This window comes from Dermacentor albipictus, chromosome 5 (assembly GCF_038994185.2).
Source record: "Dermacentor albipictus isolate Rhodes 1998 colony chromosome 5, USDA_Dalb.pri_finalv2, whole genome shotgun sequence".
Taxonomy (NCBI): Eukaryota; Metazoa; Arthropoda; class Arachnida; order Ixodida; family Ixodidae; genus Dermacentor; species Dermacentor albipictus.
The window spans coordinates 31,125,687-31,146,599 of record NC_091825.1 but is presented as its reverse complement, the minus strand read 5'-3'; the positions used below and the strand labels follow the sequence as shown (position 1 = coordinate 31,146,599).

Here is a 20,913-nt window from a genome sequence, read left to right as displayed (position 1 = left end):
TGTGGTTCATTAAAAGGGGAGGTGGTGTTGTGTCGGCTGGCGTTCATGTTGATAAGAGCACTCTGCGAAGTGCGGATGCACCACTAAGTGTTAAAAGCGGAGTGCTACTTACTAGCGGTTCCTCTTTCTTGCCCCAGCCTCAACCCACAAGCATGGGTTAATAAACATCGTTCACCCGGAACTTCACTGATCCTTTCAGCACGCCTGACGCAAAATGTAACAGTTACGAATAAGTATTGAACCCTCGTCTTATTTCTTTTTACTATTTCATGCGTGATATATTAGTTTCCACTGGTGGTCTCACTGAAATAAAGGCGGCAACTTTGTTAGGTCTGGTGACGGTAATGACAAGTTAACGGGTGATGTGCAGGTAAAGTTCAAAATAGAAAGATAATTAGAGCTGTCGCCATAAATTACGTATGCAAGTACTTTAGAGTGCTTGGGCGTGTCTAACGAGCGGGGAAGAACAGAGCCCGCTGCACTGGGAGAACTATAAAAACCAGCAAGACCATTTGCTACAATGTGGAAACGCTTTGTGCGATGTTAAATGCAGTTGGATCAAACACAGCCTTTGTAAACATATTCTTAATCAAGTGTTAGAGGGCGTTATATGGCCGCTATCAGCTACGCTTCCTAGTGTCTCTACGTACCTATAGTTTACAAGTTTATATTTTGTGCAAAGCGGAGGGAGGAAATGGTAACTGCAATGTACGGAAAAATTTTTACTTTCCTGGTCAGCTTAGAACCATTTCAAATAATTAATAAGGCGTCATTTTTGTTTCGCTATTTTCAGGCGTCATAACATGTTCCGTCTTAGTTTTAGCGATGTCCTCGGTGAACTGAACAAGACATTTCGTTTATATTTAGCGAACATGAAAGGCACGTGGTGGCCAATATGTAGGTAAACTTCGAAGATAAGGCATTGATTATGGCGTGTGTAGTAGCTTACGCAGGTAAGCTATCCGGAGCTTTATGAATGTGTTTTGCGTACAAAGAATTTATCCCGTTACCCTGGAAGAACTGTGAATTCAACAGATATCAAATCTGTCGCATCTTTGTTTATACATAACTGTTCTCACGCCTAGCTGGATCACTGGGTAGTCCCTGGTCGAATGAGTGGCGCCTCGAGCTGCTGTGCTAAGGGAAAAGGCTTCGACAGCACGTGCCAGACCAGATTCAGGCTATCAATATGTAGTAGTGTGTACACTTGTCACTCTTCAAAGAAACTGTTTCACACCGGCACAGGTCACGGTGCATAAGGTACAGAGCAGGTACCACCATTCGAAAGAACTGTCTGACGTTGACATGGAGTACTCGTTACGTTCCACCCAGTCTGTGTTGGTCATCAGTAAACCTCTTTCGCACTGCATGGGTCACGGTACATGCGGGACAGAGTAGGTACCACTATTCGAAGAAACGTTTTGACGCTTACTTGCAGCGCTTGGTCTGTGCCGCTTGGTCTGTGTTGGTCTTCGATGCACATCTTTGATACCAACTTGTGTCACTGGGTATGTGCCACAGGGAATGTGCCGCTGTACAATGAGCCTCATTGACGCCACCTTGGGGATCTAGCTATGTGCCGCTCTATAATGACGAAAACTATGCCCAAGACTTCACCGATGTTGATCGGAATCGAATCCACTTCGAAGGGTTCCTTACGGACAGCAACCCGAACCGTTAGCAGGCTGTGCCACAAATGTCCTAGGTATGTGTCGCTTTTGAATGAAGGCCTTTCACACCAAAGTTTTAGTGAGCTGCGCCATAAATGCACCAGGTATATGCTGCTCTTCAATGAACCTCTCACCAACTTGGCTCACCGAGTATGTGCCTGGGTGTCCGGCATGCGAGAGAACAATTTTCAGCGATCGCAAGTGCAGGTGCGCCGCTCTTCTCATCTCGAAGGCCACGCGCGGACTTCTCGGCACCACCACTAGATGGCGCCGCTGGTTGCGCTAGATCGTGCTGAGTGTTCTAAGGGAAGCGCGAATAGGGATCGCAGTACAGTACAGGCTTCGTAGAACGCTCGTTTCGACGATGGCAATGCGTTGTGTAGCTGTAATGTTTGCATCCTAGGGCGTTACCGTTGACAGTTATCCTGAGGCTTGTTCAGTAGCATTTAATTCCATGATTTTGCGCTATAAAGACTCTGCAGGCTTAGTTGTTAACCACGCTGTGGTTACCATAAGCAGATATCACGAATCTTGCTTCCCATTTTCGGTTGACACCTCCAGTCATTGAATTATCATGGCCCTCAGGAAAGCCAAAATGACAATTGAAAATCACGAATTGTAAATATGGTATACTACGGATTTCAGTATGTGCAGAACAAACGGAAATGCATTTTAAAATTTTTATAATGCATGTCAAGGAATTAAAAATTGTTCAATGAAAGGTATTAATATGTTGAAAATAGGTCCGCTATGTGTCTTTCATTGCCGTGATATTGCTGTCGTTGCGGTCACTAAAACGTCAATTAACCATGTAACTAAAATTAATCCACCTTACAAATGAGCCTTTCATTACTCGTCAAAAATAGATAGCAGACGCATTCGAGGCACCGACCTTCAGAAACGCATATTTAATGAAACTGTCAGCAATATAATATGGTACAATAAAATATGGCTGGTATGAAAGGAAATGGCAGAGAAAGTTGAGCTTGCCGAATGAGCTTTAGTAGTGCGAGCTAGATGGTGACGGTGTTCCACATATTCATTTGCTCTGCTTATTTTACGTGCTTCACTGGAAGCAACGTTGTTAAATAATACCGTTCCAATACTACTCTGCTAAGCAAGCAAGTAGAATGCTATATTTGCTTGCGGAAGTTCCTCCCTTAAGGGTTTCATGGTCCCTTTGAATATGTATTCAAGTAGTTCGACCGAAGTTGTCTCCTCATGATCTTTCCTGTGTCCGTCTTCGGAAGGTGGTCGACAAAGACGACCCCGCCGTGCAGGTGCTTGTGGCGCGCAGCTTGTTCTGCGTAAAAAAACGAAAACGAAGAAGCCTCAGAAAAACTGTAAGGACGTTTTTCAAAAAGGCTGTCGTGTACGCATAAACAATTACAGAGAGGAATCCCGCATTTCTAAGAAATGCTTTCAAGATTTGCTGTAATGCTTTTCAGGGCTTCGAAAAGTATGCTGCTTCTTTCGCGTTGGGCTCAGTATGGTCAAATCCGCGTCACTTACATATAACGCAGCAATTAGCAATAGGTAAAATTAGGCTGAATGAATATGCAATTTGCACTATACAGTTAAGTCTGTGTTTAGCACTGTCTCCATCATCCTGTAATATAAACACAAGTACTCTTACCCTACTTCCCTCTTAGCGAACTTTCCATGCTAACTCTTTGAGGTTCCTTGAGATATAAATCTTAAAGTTTGTACATTCTCAAAATGTTCAATATGCAACGGATATTCCTCGGGCGATGGACCCCTGGTAGCCTAGCCCCGGGCACTACCAGCAATAACCGTTGGACAAATAATATTTCTTCCTATCCTATCCTCAACGTTACCAGTCTAAGCTTTGTACCAGTATTCTAAGCTTACGTAAGAACTTTTATACACTTTAGGCCAACACATAACAACCAGCGAAACTTTCGAAACAGTAATGATACACTCATAGTACTATATTCTATTTATCAAATATTTACTCACATTGCTATTTCTCTCCATTTCGCCCCCTTGAAACTAATGACAATGGTCTATGAGCTCTTTGGAAGTGTTTTTTTTTTTTCGCATCGGCACTTTTAAACGTACAAACTAAAAATTACCAGCTTTACAGCAGTCAAAATTTACTCCTCAATTTCACTCCTACATCGAACTAGTGGATAAATTCAATCGGAGAATGTGGTGCGATATACGGAAAGGGCTAGTTTCTGCGGTTGTAGCTCCAGCGCTTTGGTAGATAATCGCTGAGCACTTTCGATAACGTCACCACTTATCATGACTATCCTGCCTAGTGGCAAATAAAGTGGCACCGTGTACATTGACAGTTTATAAGCACCTTGCCCTTGTAGGTTATGGTTTGCGGACACTGATTTATGGACAGAATAGAAACTTAATGTCCGAGTAAAAAATAGCCGATGCCCTGAACTCCCCTAGCAGCGAGTACGTACGCATGTCAAAAGCTTTAACTGTGTAGCGCTACATCATTCTGCGACTAGTTTCCTTCAATAGCTCCATTTGTTTTTTTCACGATCTCTTACCGTAAAACGAAGTTGCTGTATGCTTTAACTTTCTTGCAGGTATGACAGCAGAAGTTGTCGGCACTATTCTACCAGCATGCTTTAACAAACTAACAAGTGTCTTACTCGTACAGGACATAGGCTGAGAATCATTGGTCTAGCAAAGCCATGACGTTTGTTTCAGTATATGTTGCCTGTATAACGAAGCAGTCACAATTACCTTGCTGTGACGTGCATATATTGCGTAGTGTTACCGTGGTGTTTTTTCCCACCAGGTATTGTTTGTATTCGTTCGTTTTACACGGCAACGCGTTTAATTCAGTTCGTATCATCCTCGTATCCCCTTGCTGGATTCATATACTGATCAGCTGTATATGGTTCATAGAAGTACACCAACCTTTCAGCATATGTTACACTGATGTATTTACACTTTTCCTGCGCTTCAAGCTTTTCACGGAGTCATAACCTATATAGTAATTCTCCTCTGCGTTCGCGATAGAATGCTGGTGCACGCCTAACCTAACATTGCAAAACTACCTGGATAAGCTGAATAATTTGTGGGCCCATTGCCAAATGAAACGTATGAGAAACAAGACCAAGCTCATGTGGATTAGTACACAAACCAATGCAGCTTCTCCCTGTATGCTACAGATTCTGAGCTTATAGAAGCAGTCGATCCATTTAGATATACTTCAGTACATTTGACTACAAACGGTCCATGGAAAACGCATATAGACGATGTGTTTACTAATACTCGTCAAAATTTTATATACGTTCAGCGTTCCTTGTCTCGTACGAGCTAAGGCACTAAACTTCGCGCATACGCGTCTAATATAGGCCTAGCAGTGGTGTGTGCATATTTAATTAGCAGCAAACATTTATTTGACCTCATCAACAGACTGGAAGTTTTGCTCAATTAAGGAGCTAATCTTGTTTTAGGACATTACTTCACATGTACACGCGTTAATTCTCGAAAGCGCCCATCTGAAATCGTTCGTTGGTGCTTTGCCGGCACTGTCTTTTTGGCCATTCTAGTTTCGTTCATTTCTACAGTTGATTTTGCTCTAGCCCCCGTGCACTCAGAGCGACTGCTTTAACTCCTATGTAACTTGCCGCCTTCGTAATAAATGTGCTCGCGTTTGCTTATATTATTGCTCACTTCCCTGTGCGTGGCATCTATGCGTCGCTTTTGTCAGCGCGGTTGTACGAAGTTGTTTTACTTGTTATTGGATATAATGTTTTCGCACGGTTTGTGTATCGGTTCGACCATTTCTATTATGTCACATAAGTGGTAGTTGGTACTCCTATGGTACTTAGGTGGTGTTAGTTGATATTACTGTAGTATTATATAGCTTTGTTTTGATTAACATATTATTCGGGCTTTCATTCTCTACAATTATTCCTTTACTTTTTTTTACTGCAGTAATATTAGCTCTACATTTCATTCTGTCCTGTATTTTCTGTGTTATGTTAATTTCAATGCATCGCACAGCCCCATCTAAAGTCTAGCATTAAGACTGGCAGTATTTCCTTAAATAAATAAGTAAATAATGCCCGCTGTTTGTGCTATCTATTCTTACGTACATAATCGCCTACCTCCTCCCCTCCCCCCCCCCCCCCCCCCCGCCGCCCTCATTTGCTTTCATGGTGAACGTGGTCCCCTTATGGGAGCGCAAACGTATTGTTTTCTTTTCTTTTTATGTCTTTGGTCGGGGTACTGTTCACGTTTGACTTAGAGGTTAGTACGGATGCCATAGTAGTGCAGATTTTATAGGGGTGCATCATCGCGGCTGGTGTTTGTGGTGGGGTTAAAGCTTGCTACATGTGACCTCATGATCGGTTTTCATGCTATCTGTGTAGCGCTTCTTGCGCGTCAAAACAAGCAGTCCGTGACACTTTTGACGGGGGCGGCAGCAGAGCAATGTGGTTAGCGCTATCCTGGTGGAACAACGCACTGGTGAGCTGGAAAATTACTTCGTGCTACAGGCTGTAGTTACGACGACATGTTGCATCACTGCTCATTTAAACTACATTTCGTGATGTGTTCAATACATTGCCCTAACATTATCGGACCGTCACTTCACCTGCTCTCATCAAATCACAACACGCACCTTCGCCAGTACATACGGGTTATAAAAATGACATTCCAACGTTGATTCAAGCGCTAACTTTTGCACTTCAAAACATAGATGAACGGTAAGACACGGCGCCAACTGCGAAACTGAAAAGTAGAAAATTATTGGACCTACAATTAGCAACACGTCTGTCGTTAAGTGTCACTTCCTCACCGGCTACTAGCTGCTTGAGCTCTTCCTCTTCGACACGGCCTTCGGCCACAACGAAGGCCGTGGGTGCCTCGCCCATGTCCGGGTGGTCAATGCCCACTACAGCGGCTTCTGCCACCAGTGGGTGCTGTGAAAGCAGAGCCTCCAGCTCTGCCGGCGCGAGCTGCTGGTCCAGACACTTGATCATGTCCTTAAGGCGCTCCACAACGTGCAACTTCCCGGTGTCGTCGCGATATCCGGCGTCCCCTGCGATTGTGACACGTGTGGCATAGAACACTGCGAACTTCACACTCATATGATGTCAGCATGCCCCGAAGCTAGCATCACATTCTGCCACTTAAAAGAAAAACATGTAAGCCTGATTAAAAAAGAACAAGGTGAGAGGAGGCGGGTGGCCTTCAACTTCCGCACAACCGACATATTTTCTGCGGTTCCTGCTTGAGAAAAGGCACTGAATGTCACATACGAGTGCTTTTAAACGACGATGCCACTAGAAACAGGCCATGAAGCGCTGCTTCCTGAATATTGAATAAATTGGTTATGGGGTTCAAGCCCTCTTCAGAAAATTGAGCCTATAGTGTATCTATTCCACGTAGAGGCACGCCTAGCGTAGAGTCCTATGTGCAGGAGGCTAAATCTGCTTTCATACAGTTTAGTTGTTGTAGTGGTGGAAGAACAGAAAACAATGTAAAATTTGATCAATAGAAACCACATTTGCGAAGATACCTCCGAATGTGCTCAAATGTATTACGTTGCAACCGATGTCGCGGACTTCCTCCTAGAAAACGTCATCCTTCACCACGGCGCCCCTCGACAGCTCCTCCCCGACCGAGGCCGCTACTTTCTTTCTAAAGTTGTCAATGACAATCTACACTCGTGCGCGACTAAACACAAACTTGTTACTGCTTACTGACATGCTGTCCAGGTATGTCTCCGATGACCATCACGACTGGGACGTTGCGCTGCCATTCGTTACGTTGGCCTATAATTCATGTCGCCATGATATATATATATATATATATATATATATATATATATAGTCATATAATGAGAAGCCAACAAACACTGACACCAAGTACAACATAGGGGAAATTGCATGTGCTTAATAAATGAAATGAAGTAATGATAAATTAATGGAAATTAAAGTGGATGAAAAAACAACTTGCCGCAGGTGGGAACCGAACCCACAACCTTCGCATGTCGCGTGCGATGCTCTACCAATTGAGCTACCGCGGCGGCGTTTCCCCATCCAATTTCTTGGGTATTTATGTGTATTAGTAGAACCCTGGGAGTGTTAGCCAGTGCCACCACTCACAGACCTTGGCGGCTGACTTGGAACGTCCTTTTTGCCGCAGGCGTCACTTTAATTTCCGTTAATTTATCGTTTCTTTATTTCATTTATTAAGCACAATTAATTTCGCCTATGTTGTCCTTACTGTCTGTGTTTGTTGGCTTCTCATGATATGACTATATATATATATATATATATATATATATATATATATATATATATATATATATATATATATCATGGCGAGATGAGGCAAGCCTTAGTGTAGCGCCGCTGACATCACTATTCATCTAGGCGCCACTCGATAGAAGGTCTACTGTAGCTCCAAACCTGTCTAGCGTAATTTAAATACATCTCGGGATGCCGTGTAGTTTATGCGTATGAGCGTGTACTACGCATGTTTAATATTAGTCCCCTAGAAACAAGCCCGCAATACCGTGATTCCTTATTTTTTATAAACTATTTTACAACCACTTCTCCTGTCCGCAATTACTTTGAGCTGTAATATTCTGCTTGCCTCGCCATAACCTGCGCAATCCTGGCATTTCTACGTGAATTCCTCTTGCACTTCTAACGCTGTAACATATCTTGTAACACAGCAAAATAACTTGCACGATGATCTTGATATATTCAGTTCTACGATTTGCTCTTTATCTAACTTCTGTCTCTGAATAATTCAATTTTCTGTTGCATTTCGTACCACTGTTGTTTGAGATAGTCTTGTTTGTTTTTTGGTGTTATGTTCTTTGTGGAACACAAGTGCACCGATATTAAGGCGTAAAGCTGTTCTTGGGCACGTAAAAAAATACATATTATCTTAGAAATAACGCCACTATGTATATTCTGCTCAGTAGACTTTTATGACTGAATCTCGCAAATAAACATCCGCAATTCAACACTATTGATATCTTAGAATTCTAAACTCTCTGAGCACAGTGATCTAACCTGATCGAAACCACCCGTCTTTGTCCAAAACTGCCGCTGTAGCTTCCGGCTTGTTATGGTAGCCTCTCATTAGATGCGGTCCTCGAAATGTGATTTCACCCACTTCGCCGGCTCCCAGTGGAAGACCTGTTACGTGGTCCACAATCTGCAGTGCACGATAAATGAGTCGAGTTATTAGCCACATGTAGACTGAAGAAAAAGCTCAAAAGAACGGAATGATGCATTTGATAAGACAGTTAATGCTGCTCATAATGAAGAGGATAGACATATGGTAAATGCAAAGCGCAGAAAATTTGCTAATATGAAACACAAAAAATAATTATTAAAAAGTGCGTGTGAATGCTCAAGATGTTTTCTCAGATCCGAAGACACCGACTAGCAGTGTTCTTACATTTTAAGTACGGTAGCCATTATTATGTCCCAATAAGAGCCACTTGAAGCGTCCTGAACCCCGACCCCGCAACCTCTCGGTTTTCATGCGCTGCCTGATAAAGAATTGACGATAAAGCACACATCTTCGGTTCGTGTCCTGCTATACTTTATTGTATTTACAGCTGTCAAGTCGACCTCCTTTCGTTATAGAGGGATCACGACGTGTTAGCCACAGAAAGGGTGTGTGAATCGCGTATGTCGCTAGTTCTTCTCTGAGCCTCCAAGCCATGCTTTGCAGGTTAATTAAACTGCGAACGCTGCAAAGACTGTATTCTTCGTACAATACAGTTGACGAGGTGTGGTTGCATCCCGAGGAAACGACATTTTTATCATGCGCTCAAAGATCAGGCCCTTTGACAGAAATCTGATGGACGCATGGTTGAATACTAAAGACGAAGGCAACCCCTCGTCTGTATACCACGTAGGCACGTTTAATATTCTGACCTGAAGCATTGCGCAGCCTTCTCATACCTTGTACTGCACCGATGGTACAGGGTGACCTGCGTCGGAAAGACCTATCGTGTTTGGCGCTGTCATGCAGGCAAAGCCGACGATTTCAGAGAGGCCGTATCCGTTGCGCAGGCTCTTGGGCTGGAATACCTGGGCGGCAAAGATGCGGCAGTTGGAATTATCGCATATACGCCAAAATAATTGCGGTGAAGGTCTTGTGAATAATAAAAAGGGAAGGCGGAGCCTAGTTCAAATATGATAAAGAAATGAACAGTAATCCGCGTCCGCTCAATTCCCGTTACCCTTGCTGGCTTTTGGAGTATGTGCCTTCCGAGTTAACGTGTGACAGGAAACAGGTGACAGGGGAAATGCAGCAATAAATAGCGATCCAACAAATGTAGCTCATATCCTAGTTGACATAACGGAGAAAATGCGGACTTGGTTAGGTAACGCAATGCGCAGAACTGGAAACAGGTGGTCTATTACGGAAGAAGAATGGGGGCCAAAGCAGGCGATATGCAGTAGAGCACGGCGGCCAACTCGGGGCTGCGACTTACAGCAGGGAACTTGTTGCAGAAAGGGGAGTCACATCCCCTAAGGAAGGTACAACCGAAGCCCGGCGGATGACTTTCTTATGTAGCTTACGCCACATAGGCTAGTCATACTCGTGACCTAAACGGGCCCTGAACTAATTTTCTAACTAATCATTGAACGGTCTCACTATTAGAGGATGTCGTCTCACGAATCTCATCCGCAAGTATTTTTCGAATCCTTCGACTATAAGCGTGGTTATCGCATTGGTAGCCTACTTTCTCTCTCTTTTCGTCTCCGCTAGCGTGCTGGAAGCTGCGCAGTGGAGAAACCAAGAGCACAAAGCCCCGCCAAAAGTCAAGTGTCGCGGCGTCGAAATCAGCGAAAAGGCTCGTCGCGCCACCCCGAGGCCGCCGCGGTAGGCTACGAGACGCTGGACGCCTCTGCCTTATCGGAGGCCACGTAAAGACGAAATCGGATTCCGGGTCTTTTCGAGAACGCACATATATAATAGTCTTTTTAGAGCGCAGCTCTTTGGCGTCCGTTCCTGGGTTTCGCGTCGTCGTCGGCGTCGTCGTCGTCGGCGTCGGCCTCGTAACCAGCTCGCCTCGGCCGCCGCGCTCCGCCGCCGCGCATGCGCCGCTGCTCCGCCGCCGCGCATGCGCGCTGTCGGCTCTCCGGGCGAGGGAGGATGATGGAAGGGAGGAGGAGAGACTGTGGAGGAGGGCTGGCTACACAAATGGCTCTTTGGCGTCCGTTCCTGGGTTTCGCGTTGTCGTCGGCCTCATAACCAGCTCCGCCCCCCTTTCATCCCCCCAGCGCTAGCAGCGACCGACTGATACCGCTTTCGTGAGTCCGCTACCGCACTCACGAAAGACGTCGTGCACTTCCTGCAACTCGCATTAACCGTCCATCGATCCACACCGATGTTAGTAGTGGGGGACTTTAATGTTGACATAAAGACAAACAGCAATTTCCTAACACTTATGCGGGAGAACATCCCGTTCCTCTCGCTCGTAACGCGTCCCACGGCTGTGACAACCTCGCGAGGCACTTGTATAGATCTCGTCTTTGAGAATCAAGCATTGGTGTACCAAGTCGAACATATATCAGTCTATTTCTCCGACCACAAAGCTTCCTTCATGACTGTCAAGAACTGTTAATGGAGTCTTTGTTAAAGGAATACGTGTGAAAAATAAAAAAAAAAATTCTGTGATAGCGCATACATGTGTTGCTCGATTTCTTTGCCTCAATCTATCGAAAAGGTGAAACAGCTTATTTGCTGCGCTCAAATTTCGCATTAGGAAGTAACGTAATCGTCGGTAATTTTTTTTATTTATGTAACTCAAAATTAACAATGAGGTATTACTGATAATGCTCTAGCGGTTACGAAATCAGCCAACAGCTTTGGTGAGCCAGCTGCTTCCGACGACGCTGCATGACAAAATTGCAAAAGCGAAAGCAAAACCGAGAGATTCTTCGCTGCGTTTGACAGTAGATTGTAAATTTCTGGCTGCATGCAGTGCAGCAACATTTTGCACACATGTTCAGAGCAGCCTCTCCTACAGATCGCCCACGCTGTCTTACTGTATGTGCAAAGTGTTTTCGGGCTGCTTTAACACGCAAAAGTGGTTTTCTTATTGCCCCATAGTAGTAGCGGTGATAAACTGAATAGCAGGCTAAATTTACTGCAGGTGAAATATGTTATTCCTATTGCCGTAGCCTTATTCGCGACTAAACTACAATTTCTTCGGCGTAGGAAACGTACGATACGAGTCATATTATAAATATTATACGAATAAATAAATAAACATCCTTCGGGTGGGTTTTGTCGCACGCATTTCTTTATTGCGACTTTGTCGCTGCAGCAAAACATACTCTGAAGACATAGGTACCTCGTCTAAATACCACGTAAGCACGTTTAATATTCTGACCTGAAACACTGGTCAGCCTTCTTATACCTTGTACTGCACCGATGGTGGAGCGGGATCTCTGTCTGGAAGAGCTGTCGTGTTTGTCGTTGTCATGTCACGCAAAAGTGAATACTTCAAAACACTTATTATGGTGCTTCGCGCGCGAGAGCTACACAAAGCCACCGCCAATAGTTGTGCTCTTCTTCCTGTGGCTTGCTCTCTCGATTTCAGCTCTCCAATATGTCGCCTTCCCTCTGTCGCCTTAGCACTGTTGGCAACTTCACTGCATGTCATAATGCAAATAAATGAACAACTATACCCTTAGGCAATCCTGAGATTCAGTAATATCAGAATTTACAGAGCACGTATGAATGTTGAAGATTATCGCGGTGCAGCAGTAGGAAGCTTTAAAGAGCAGTACAGCTTTAAATAGTTTCCACATTTACGCATATTTAATACACAGTCACAAAAGTATGATTCATTGGCGTTACCAGTAGCAAGTAGCCATAATAAAGCAACATTTTATAACAAAGGCATGTTAGCTAACGCAATTTCAAACAGAATATGCATCAGTCATTGTCAAGCAATGAGAAAGTAGATCATTACATTTGTTAGTTCTCCGAAGAAATGACGTCGACTTGATGACAATGTTAGGAAAGAGTACGTTCATGGGGAGTAGAATCATGGGGAGTAGAAGTAACCATAGAATGTTGAATGGAAATGGAGCCAAATGTTGCGGTTTTCATGCATGTTTTATGGAAAAGCTAAATATGCGCTTTTTTATTGCTGGAATTAGCCTGCAATAAATTGTCGAGGGATGTGGTCATTATACATATCAAGAAGTGCATTGAAGAAACGTTTGCTGCCATAAAAGTCGTACCGCTCATGCAATGCATATTAATTGGGGAAATTGAGGGATAAATAAATAAATAAATAAATAAATAAATAAATAAATAAATAAATAAATAAATAAATGTTAAACGACGGAAAACTAAATGGTCTCAGCATCGCGCAAGTGCGTCAAATACCGTCATCTCAGGAACAATCCAGAAGGATGTTACGTATTGTCGCTGAAAACAAGAGTCGTAAAGTGGTCACATTGCAAGTGCATGTGCTTTATCCCTAATTCTCCCAAAGTCCTAACTGTGCACAAATTGAGAAAGCACTGTGCAACGAATGAAGTACGGGTGTCGCGCCCACTCTACTAAATAGAACAAATGTGACGAATACTTGACAGACACTGCTAATTGTACCTTCAGTACCCTCTGGTACAGTTCCTCGGCAGTTGACGTGCCACACATGAGTATCCGCTTTACGGTGGGCACGGCGTCTTCATCCAGGTCGAATACAAGCTTGCGGAACGCTGTCGGGAATGCCACAATAGATGTCACCTGGACGGAGATATGCAGTGAAGCAGACAGATATAGTAACAGCGATCGAAGCTTCCGCCGCTATATGTGTTCCATAAGTAAGGGGTCAAGGTGTAAATTTCCCTTCCGGCACCATCATTGGTTTGTTGAGCTTTATAGTTTTACAGAGTTGTGGCACACGGCACTGCGTATTGTTTCACATGAACTTTCGGGGGAGCGTTTCCCTGCTTCAAGTGCAGAAGTATACCTTATGCGTGCCAATTCGTTTAAAAAGGGTGGTGTTGGGCTGCTGAGCATAAGGTCGCGGGATCGAATCCCGGTCATGGCGGCCGCATTTCGATGGGGGCGAAATGCGAAAACACCCGTGTACTTAGATTTAGGTGCACGTTAAAAAACCCCAGGTGGTCGAAATTTCCGGAGTACTCCACTACGGCATGCCTCATAATCAGAAAGTGGTGTTGGCACGTTAAATCCCATAATTTTCGTTTAAAGAGGTGTGCATTTACAGCAACAATAAGGTGACTCAGCGTTTCAGTCATAGAAGTAAGATGATGGAAGCAGTGCTGTTTGTTTTGTTATTGCTTCCTGCCATCGTGAACTGAAGATGCTTTGTCAACACGAAAGCAAAATCGATTCAATTAATGCAGTCTGTTGAGAAAGTAACCCTGCTGCTTTTCACTCTAACCTACTGCCTAAAAAATTTCTTTGAACTCCGCATTTTCACATGATGCCGTCTATTACAAGTACTGGCCAAAGTGTATTCAGAGGTTTCGCGAAGTTGAGGAAAAATTGAAATCAAATTACATAAGCAATTTCTTTCGTTTGAACTCAGTTACGGTGACAGAGAGAGGCGTGGGGGATGATGCCGCGTTTTGGAAAATAAGTAACTTGCGATGCCAAAAATGGCGCCCTAGTTCAGTGACGTGTTGCCTCTATAATGCATGAATATAAATGCCAACCCTCAAAGGATATGTGTGGCGCAAAACACCGCTCATAAGAGCCACAGCTATGCAATACCGCACTGGTTTGTGGGTCCACTTACCAACTGCACCGGGCCTAAGGAGACACAGGTTTATTGCTGGAGATAGTGGCACGCCAATTTTACAGTGAAAGCTGCATATGACTAACCTTCGGTAGTTTTTCTCGGCGTCCATGAACAGAAATAAATAATCATGTGGACCGATCCTGGTGATCCTCAATCGCGCATACCAATGTCGGCTCCGAGACCCCTAATGCGCCTTATAACTACCCTTGTCACACGTGAAACCCAATAAGGTCCCAGGCACAAGGCTAAGAACGTAGATTTTTTCGTCCGGCAACAGGAACGGACTTAGCGATTTCTAAAAAACCCATGCGGGTGGAGTGTGGCGGCACAGATATCAAAATGCGGAGCAGATTAGAAGGCTCAACGCGAACAATAGCGTGACGTCAAGGTTATCCCAGTATATAAGCAGGAGAGGTATGGGCGATAAAAAAAAAAGAAGCTGCGTTGTCGATGGGACGGACACGTATAGTTCGTACACCCGAAGAACAACATGAGTACGAGGAGCGCCGGAGGGAACAGCAAAGAGAACGTAAACTGCGCCGGCGCGAAACGACCACTGATGAAGACCGTTCCCGCGATGCTGAACGGAAACGACAATCGTGAGCCCGGGTACCTCCGAACGAGCGACGACGCCAGATTCGTAGCGCAAAAAATGACAATTCCACTCTGTGAAAACAGAATGGCAGCGGAAGCACTTTCCTTTTCGTTTGATAGCGTTAACTGTCGTCAGCTTTCGCAGCCATTTAATGTTCACAGAGTCCAATAGTTGTCATTCTTTTTCCTTACCTTTGCTCTATATATGGCAAATGTAAAGCTAATGATTACGTGGTGGCCTCACGACAACCGATGTACTGACGTAACAGAAGCGCTGGACTGACGTACATAAGGAATTCAGTTTTGAGTTTCGAAATGCAATCAGAGAATAAAAACTATACAGAACCCGAAAAAGGCCGCCACTATGAGTTGGTAAAGCAAACAATGGCACTGAGAAGCAAGTTTTACCCTTAATGAACTCGAGTTTTACGGAGCGAAATCAGTATTTGATTACGAGGCACCTCGTGGTTGTGGATTCCGGATTAATTTCGACCACCTGGCGTTCTTTACCGTGCACCAAACGCACGGTACACTGATCCTCTCGCATTTCGCCCGGATCAAAATCCGCCTACCATGGCCGGGATTTCACCTCGGGCTCAGCTGCACAACGCTGAAACGACTACATACGCCACCACGGCGGGTTCTGTATGCACCACGACTGCACTTTTGATCATCACGCAAACAGTAGTGCACGGGGAGACGGTACAGGCAAATGAACACATGGCAAGTACTTTGATCCTGTGGCTTTGCTCTGAGATGGTCTCGTTAGACACGGGGTGTTTGTACAAATACTTTAAGTAATATTTTAAATAGCCGTTCTGAAATAAAATGAGGGTTACTTCGGAGGCATTCCGTCAGCGGTGCCTACAATGGGGTTATAGGTGATAAGTGGTGATTAGACAGTAATTAGCAGGTGTTCATTAAATAATCTTTAGGCTTTAGACGTATCCGTGCTACCTGATAGCCGAAATTCAGCATGTCACACCTCCGCAGCTAACTGTATCTGTCCCAGATCTAAATGTTGATATGGCTTGTACGCAGATCGGGTATATGTATATATATATATATATATATATATATATACACATTAAACAGTCATTAATTCGCATGTATCATGCGTCACCCCGTGGTCGCCACCGCTGACATCATGTCTCCGAAGGAACCGCCCTTTTGTTTCAACACGGCTAATCGTAAAAATTCATCAATCCCTCAATTAAAATTTTTTTCATCGGAGTGGCGGGAAAAAGCTGCATTGCTGCAGATTTTTCCAGCACTAAGCCCGGCCCCCTATGGTAAAGTCTTTGTAGAAACACGCTTAATATTGATGTTTTTTTAACTATCCTACACGAAGTCTAAATATATATGTATCGTTCAATGCGAATAGAGCCAAGGCCATATTCATCAACTTTCACTTGAGCACCACATTATAATATTTAGCCTATTCCATCCAGTTGATTCCTTAGGAAAATGAGCGACCTCTCAAATGTCTTATTCTTCAAGATGCACACTAGAAGTTGAGGAGAATCATAAGAAAACCTCAGAATGAGAACTTTGCAGCAAAACACACACGGTGAGTTATATATATATATGTATATATGTGTGTGTGTGTGTGTGTGTGTGTGTGTGTGTGTATGTATGTATGTATGTATATATCTGTAGTATAGAAAAACAACGTGCGCTGCGCGTCCTCGTACGCCGGTTAGCAGCGCCGTCGAAGGGACTTCGTGTGACAGCGAGATGTTAATCTGTTACGGGGTAGAGAGGCAACGATAACAGCACTCGGTGTCATTTGCACGACCTGCCAAGAGCTTCCACCCAATGATGCGCATCGAGATCAAGCAAACGAAGTGCCCGGAACGGCGAGCCTCAGATGAACGGCTCGCTTTCCCACAGAGACTGTCTCATGGCACCGCTATCCAGTGCTTGCGGGCGCACTGCGACACAGTATTTTCATATCTAGTAGACTTTCTTTCTTTTTCACAAAAAATGAAGCCGTAATGTGTACCCTGCTGCAAATATACTAATGTGCACGTCGCTAGAAGTGTATCCCATTTCGACCTTTCTCTCAATTTTACTGCGACTCTTTCATTCTCATATCAAAATTAGGATAATGGAGAAGTTAGATATCTACTTTTAATTAGTTTCTTGAAAGCAACCTACTAAAATTTACTGGAACTTTCTCACGGAGACTCCAAACGATGTGCACTTGGTCGCATCCGCGTGGATTCACATCTTTCTTTTTTTCTTTGTGGATTTTGAGTGATTGCTGGTGCACACGTACATTAAATACGCCAGATATCAACAAACGAGAACGTTACTCGTTGCTAACATATTACAAATGTGACTCGTGGCTTCATTGCTGGTTATAAAGAAGAAAGCAACGTGCAGGATTGAACGGATCAATGGTGAGGACGTTCAGTGCCGACGTTAGTGCAAAGGCTACCTGGTGTTTGTTGACAGTCTGGACGAAGTCCTTGGCAGGTAGGCCACCCCTCGATGGCACCACTCTCGCTCCAGAACACAAGGCGGACGCAGCAAGAACGAAACCAGCGGCATGGGTCACAGGGTTCCAGCCGAGGTAAACATCTCCCTCGTAGAAGATTTCCGCCTCCCTAGTGAACGAGATAATGCCAAGCGGCATCAAAACTGCAAATAGCGCAACCTAATACACGCAGACAACCCGAGGCGGAAGGTACCGATTCACAAACATCAATAATGTCGTCTTGTGAGCTTATTGACTATTTCTTGTCAAAATACGCCAATCCGCGTAAACGTAATTTTAAAACTGCTTAAAATTGTGGCGGCTGTGTCATGTTATAAAACGAAACATCTTTAGTTTGCTATCTGTGGAAAAGATAAATGTAAAGAGGACATATCAGAGTCGTGCTCCCGCGCTGCTGAGCTGTATGCTACTACATGTCTCTGGGCTACTTGATTCTTAATTCATGCGGCGAAAAAGGCGCGGGAAAAATTAACGAACAACAAGTCAGAAAACAACATCACTCACAACCAAATTTATTCAGAGCACAGTCTTGGTACTTTTTCCAAGGAAATTGCAAGCGTGTACAAATACGTCTGCTCACCGATAACCGAATAGATTGCAATAGAGTATGAAATGTAAAAATTCATGCATATTATCTTTTTTTTTTAAACACGATGAATTGGTTTTTATTGCAGCGCAGGACCACAGACGTATCACTGATAGAAATATCCTGCTTCTTTCTGTTGAAATACGCCTTCGTTAAATAATACACCTTCCATTTTGGCAATCATGCGGATAATAGACAGACTTGTCTCACAAGTGCAGGAACCACACTGCATAGGCAAATGTGCAAAGTATTGCTCTCAGTAGCCTGTTCGTGCTTTCTTTCTCTGTGAGTGGCGCAGTGATCCGGTTTGGCATGCGAACGATACCCACAGAGAGCAATGTGAGTGTTGTTATTTCCTGTGTATTTCGTGTAAGCGCTCGTCTTCCAGAATTTCAACTACGCCATAGACCAAATGACCGAATTTGTTACTCTACTAGAGCGTGCAAGTTGTTCTGATCAAAACTTGTTCGGTTCGAGAGCGGGAGCGTTGTCATGATTGTGCTCTATTTGAGTTGACGTCCTAATCTTTATCGATAATCTCCAGGTTTCCATCGTTCACATTATTATGGCCTCGGTACGATACGAGCTGTGTGACCACGTTGTAGGCTAGGTGTTGAAGAACTAACATAGCTCCTTTGCAACGGATGCCGGACGCGCATTTTGCGACACGCAAAACACTGTCTTGTAAAAACCAAGTGTGTGAAGAGTGCCACACCGCTCCGGATATGGATATTCCTGATCATCTTAACAGCGACTGTAATTTGGAAGACTCGGTAAAACTTTTGCCATTCGATCGCGGTGTGAAAGATTTAACAATAAGATGATTTTAGAGATTTCATTTCTTTTCCCCGGATTTATCCACTGCAAGCGCCCCGACTCCTCCCTGAAGGAATAATTCATTTATGTGACAACGGCGAGCACCGAGTAACATGGCAAGTAATCGAAATTGATATCTGTAACCTTAAAGTGATTTATGCAATGGATTATCACCCCGGCTAATAAGAGGCGTTGCATGGGAACCAAATTTTTCTTAATTGGTCTCCTCTCCATCTAGAATGAGGTGGCCTGACGACGATTGGCCTTGCCCAAGCGGTGGATCCTATATGTCATCTCACAAGCTGTTGACAGCACTGTCAAAAGTAGAGTTATCTCGTCCAATCAGGGCGGTACGTAGGAGCACAACACATAGTGTTTCAAATATTCGAACAATCTATAGAACTGTTTTTCAAACAATAAACACGGAAATTTAAAATATAGTGAAGACTGATAGATTTTAAGTATAGAAAGCATTTCAATCATTCCTGAAATTAATCGGCAAGGACAGCACGGACACAACCCTGCGGAGGCCTGTTACGAGGTGGTGATGCGTCGAGGTGGTTGTGCCGCTGCAAACTGTGTCACCTGTGTGCCGTCCATCGAATGTGCTCAATTTCCACAACATGGCGAAGCAGTTAGCTTTAAATATTTTTAAAGCGCTTCGCGTCGAGTGCGGGGACACTTCAAGTGTGGATTCGCTCATCACGGGGACCGCGAAACTCACCCAGGTGAGTGAGCGAACGCCAACGCAGGTGAAGGAAGCGGACCGAGTGCTGTAACCGAAAAAGCGTTCTTGCGAAAAAGGCCGTGAGTGGATGAAGAAGCTGGACGAATTTGACCTGAGCGTGTCGCGAAGGGTGGTTCACAGCTGTTCTAGAGAGGGGAAATTCCAACTATCGCCACGGTATTGCAGCGTTTCAAAGAGGACGACAGACTACCGACCGTGTCCAAAGCGAAGACGCTCAGGATGCTGAAGAAGCTTAGCTTCCTAGTACAAGAAAGGCTCTCGGGACGCACTGCTGATCGAAGCGACGCACCGAGGGCAGTGTCGGCGCCGGTACCTGCGCCGTAAAGCGGAGCTCCGGCGTCACGGTAGGCCACATATTTTCACCAACGAAACGTCGATCAACACTGGCCACACGCGTATTCGGCTGTGGATTGACGACATCATCCTGTCTGCGCACGAAGCACGTCGATCAGGACCGTCGGCCGGTCTTCAAAACCCCAGTGGCAGAGGGGGTAGACTTAGTGTAGCGCATTGCGGTAGGGAACGCGGTTTCGTCAAAGGCGCAGCGGAAGTCTTCCGAGCTAAGAAAAGCTCAGGCGACTACCATGAAGAAATGAACGAAGACCGCTACAAAAAGTGGTTTGCCCAGAAGCTACTCCTACAGCTACCACCACGAAGTGTTGTAGTCAGAGATAACGCACCATATCATTCTGTGAAGCAGGATAGCGTGCCGCGCATGAGTAGCCTCAAAACGGAGATACAGGCTTGGCTGTGCGGAAAAGATGTTGCGTGGAGCAGCGACATGGGAAAGGCGGAGTTCATTTAGGCTTACGTAAAGAGAGACGGCCGATACCATGTAGAACGTATCGCTGAAGTTACTGGTCACCTCGTTATGCGCGTGCCACCCTACCATTGCAAACTGAACCCTATAGAGCTTGTTTGGAGCGACGTGAAGGGCTTCGCGGCGAGTGCAAACTGGTTTGGCAAGGTGTCATGCCAGTGACTGCTGAGAAATAGAAGACCTGTGTGAAGCATATTCTCAATGAAGATGATTTGATGAGAAAACTGGACCAGATCATCGACGATGTTGTTGACCATGGTCCAGCTTTTGTAATCAACCTAGAGGTCGAAACAATCAGCAGTGCTGATTCAAGTCGTGATGAGCACGAAGAAATGTGAACTGCTCTAACAGGCTAACGGGATTGATTACATGTGTGCGTACAAGTCGGGATAATTAAATATTGT

The 20,913-nt window shown here is 44.6% G+C and overlaps 1 protein-coding gene across 4 annotated transcripts in view; it reads right to left on the bottom strand.

The window, feature by feature from the left end:
• Window positions 1-2,563: 2,563 nt before the first annotated feature.
• The window catches only part of LOC135913854 (uncharacterized), a 143,989-nt gene continuing 125,639 nt past the window's right edge, over window positions 2,564-20,913 (bottom strand). For 2 of the 4 annotated variants that reach the window (XM_070539530.1, XM_070539533.1), the window contains 7 exons: window positions 17,480-17,648; window positions 13,281-13,418; window positions 9,605-9,733; window positions 8,702-8,846; window positions 6,469-6,711; window positions 6,292-6,401; window positions 2,564-2,973 (listed from right to left, as the gene is read on the bottom strand). In XM_070539530.1, the coding sequence (XP_070395631.1) occupies window positions 2,890-2,973; window positions 6,292-6,401; window positions 6,469-6,711; window positions 8,702-8,846; window positions 9,605-9,733; window positions 13,281-13,418; window positions 17,480-17,648 (1,018 nt within the window). In that variant the 3' untranslated portion in view covers window positions 2,564-2,889. Of the gene's footprint in view, window positions 2,974-6,291; window positions 6,402-6,429; window positions 6,712-8,701; window positions 8,847-9,604; window positions 9,734-13,280; window positions 13,419-17,479; window positions 17,649-20,913 lie in introns of all 4 variants that reach the window. The other 2 variants (XM_065446552.1, XM_070539532.1) reach the window with 2 other exon arrangements.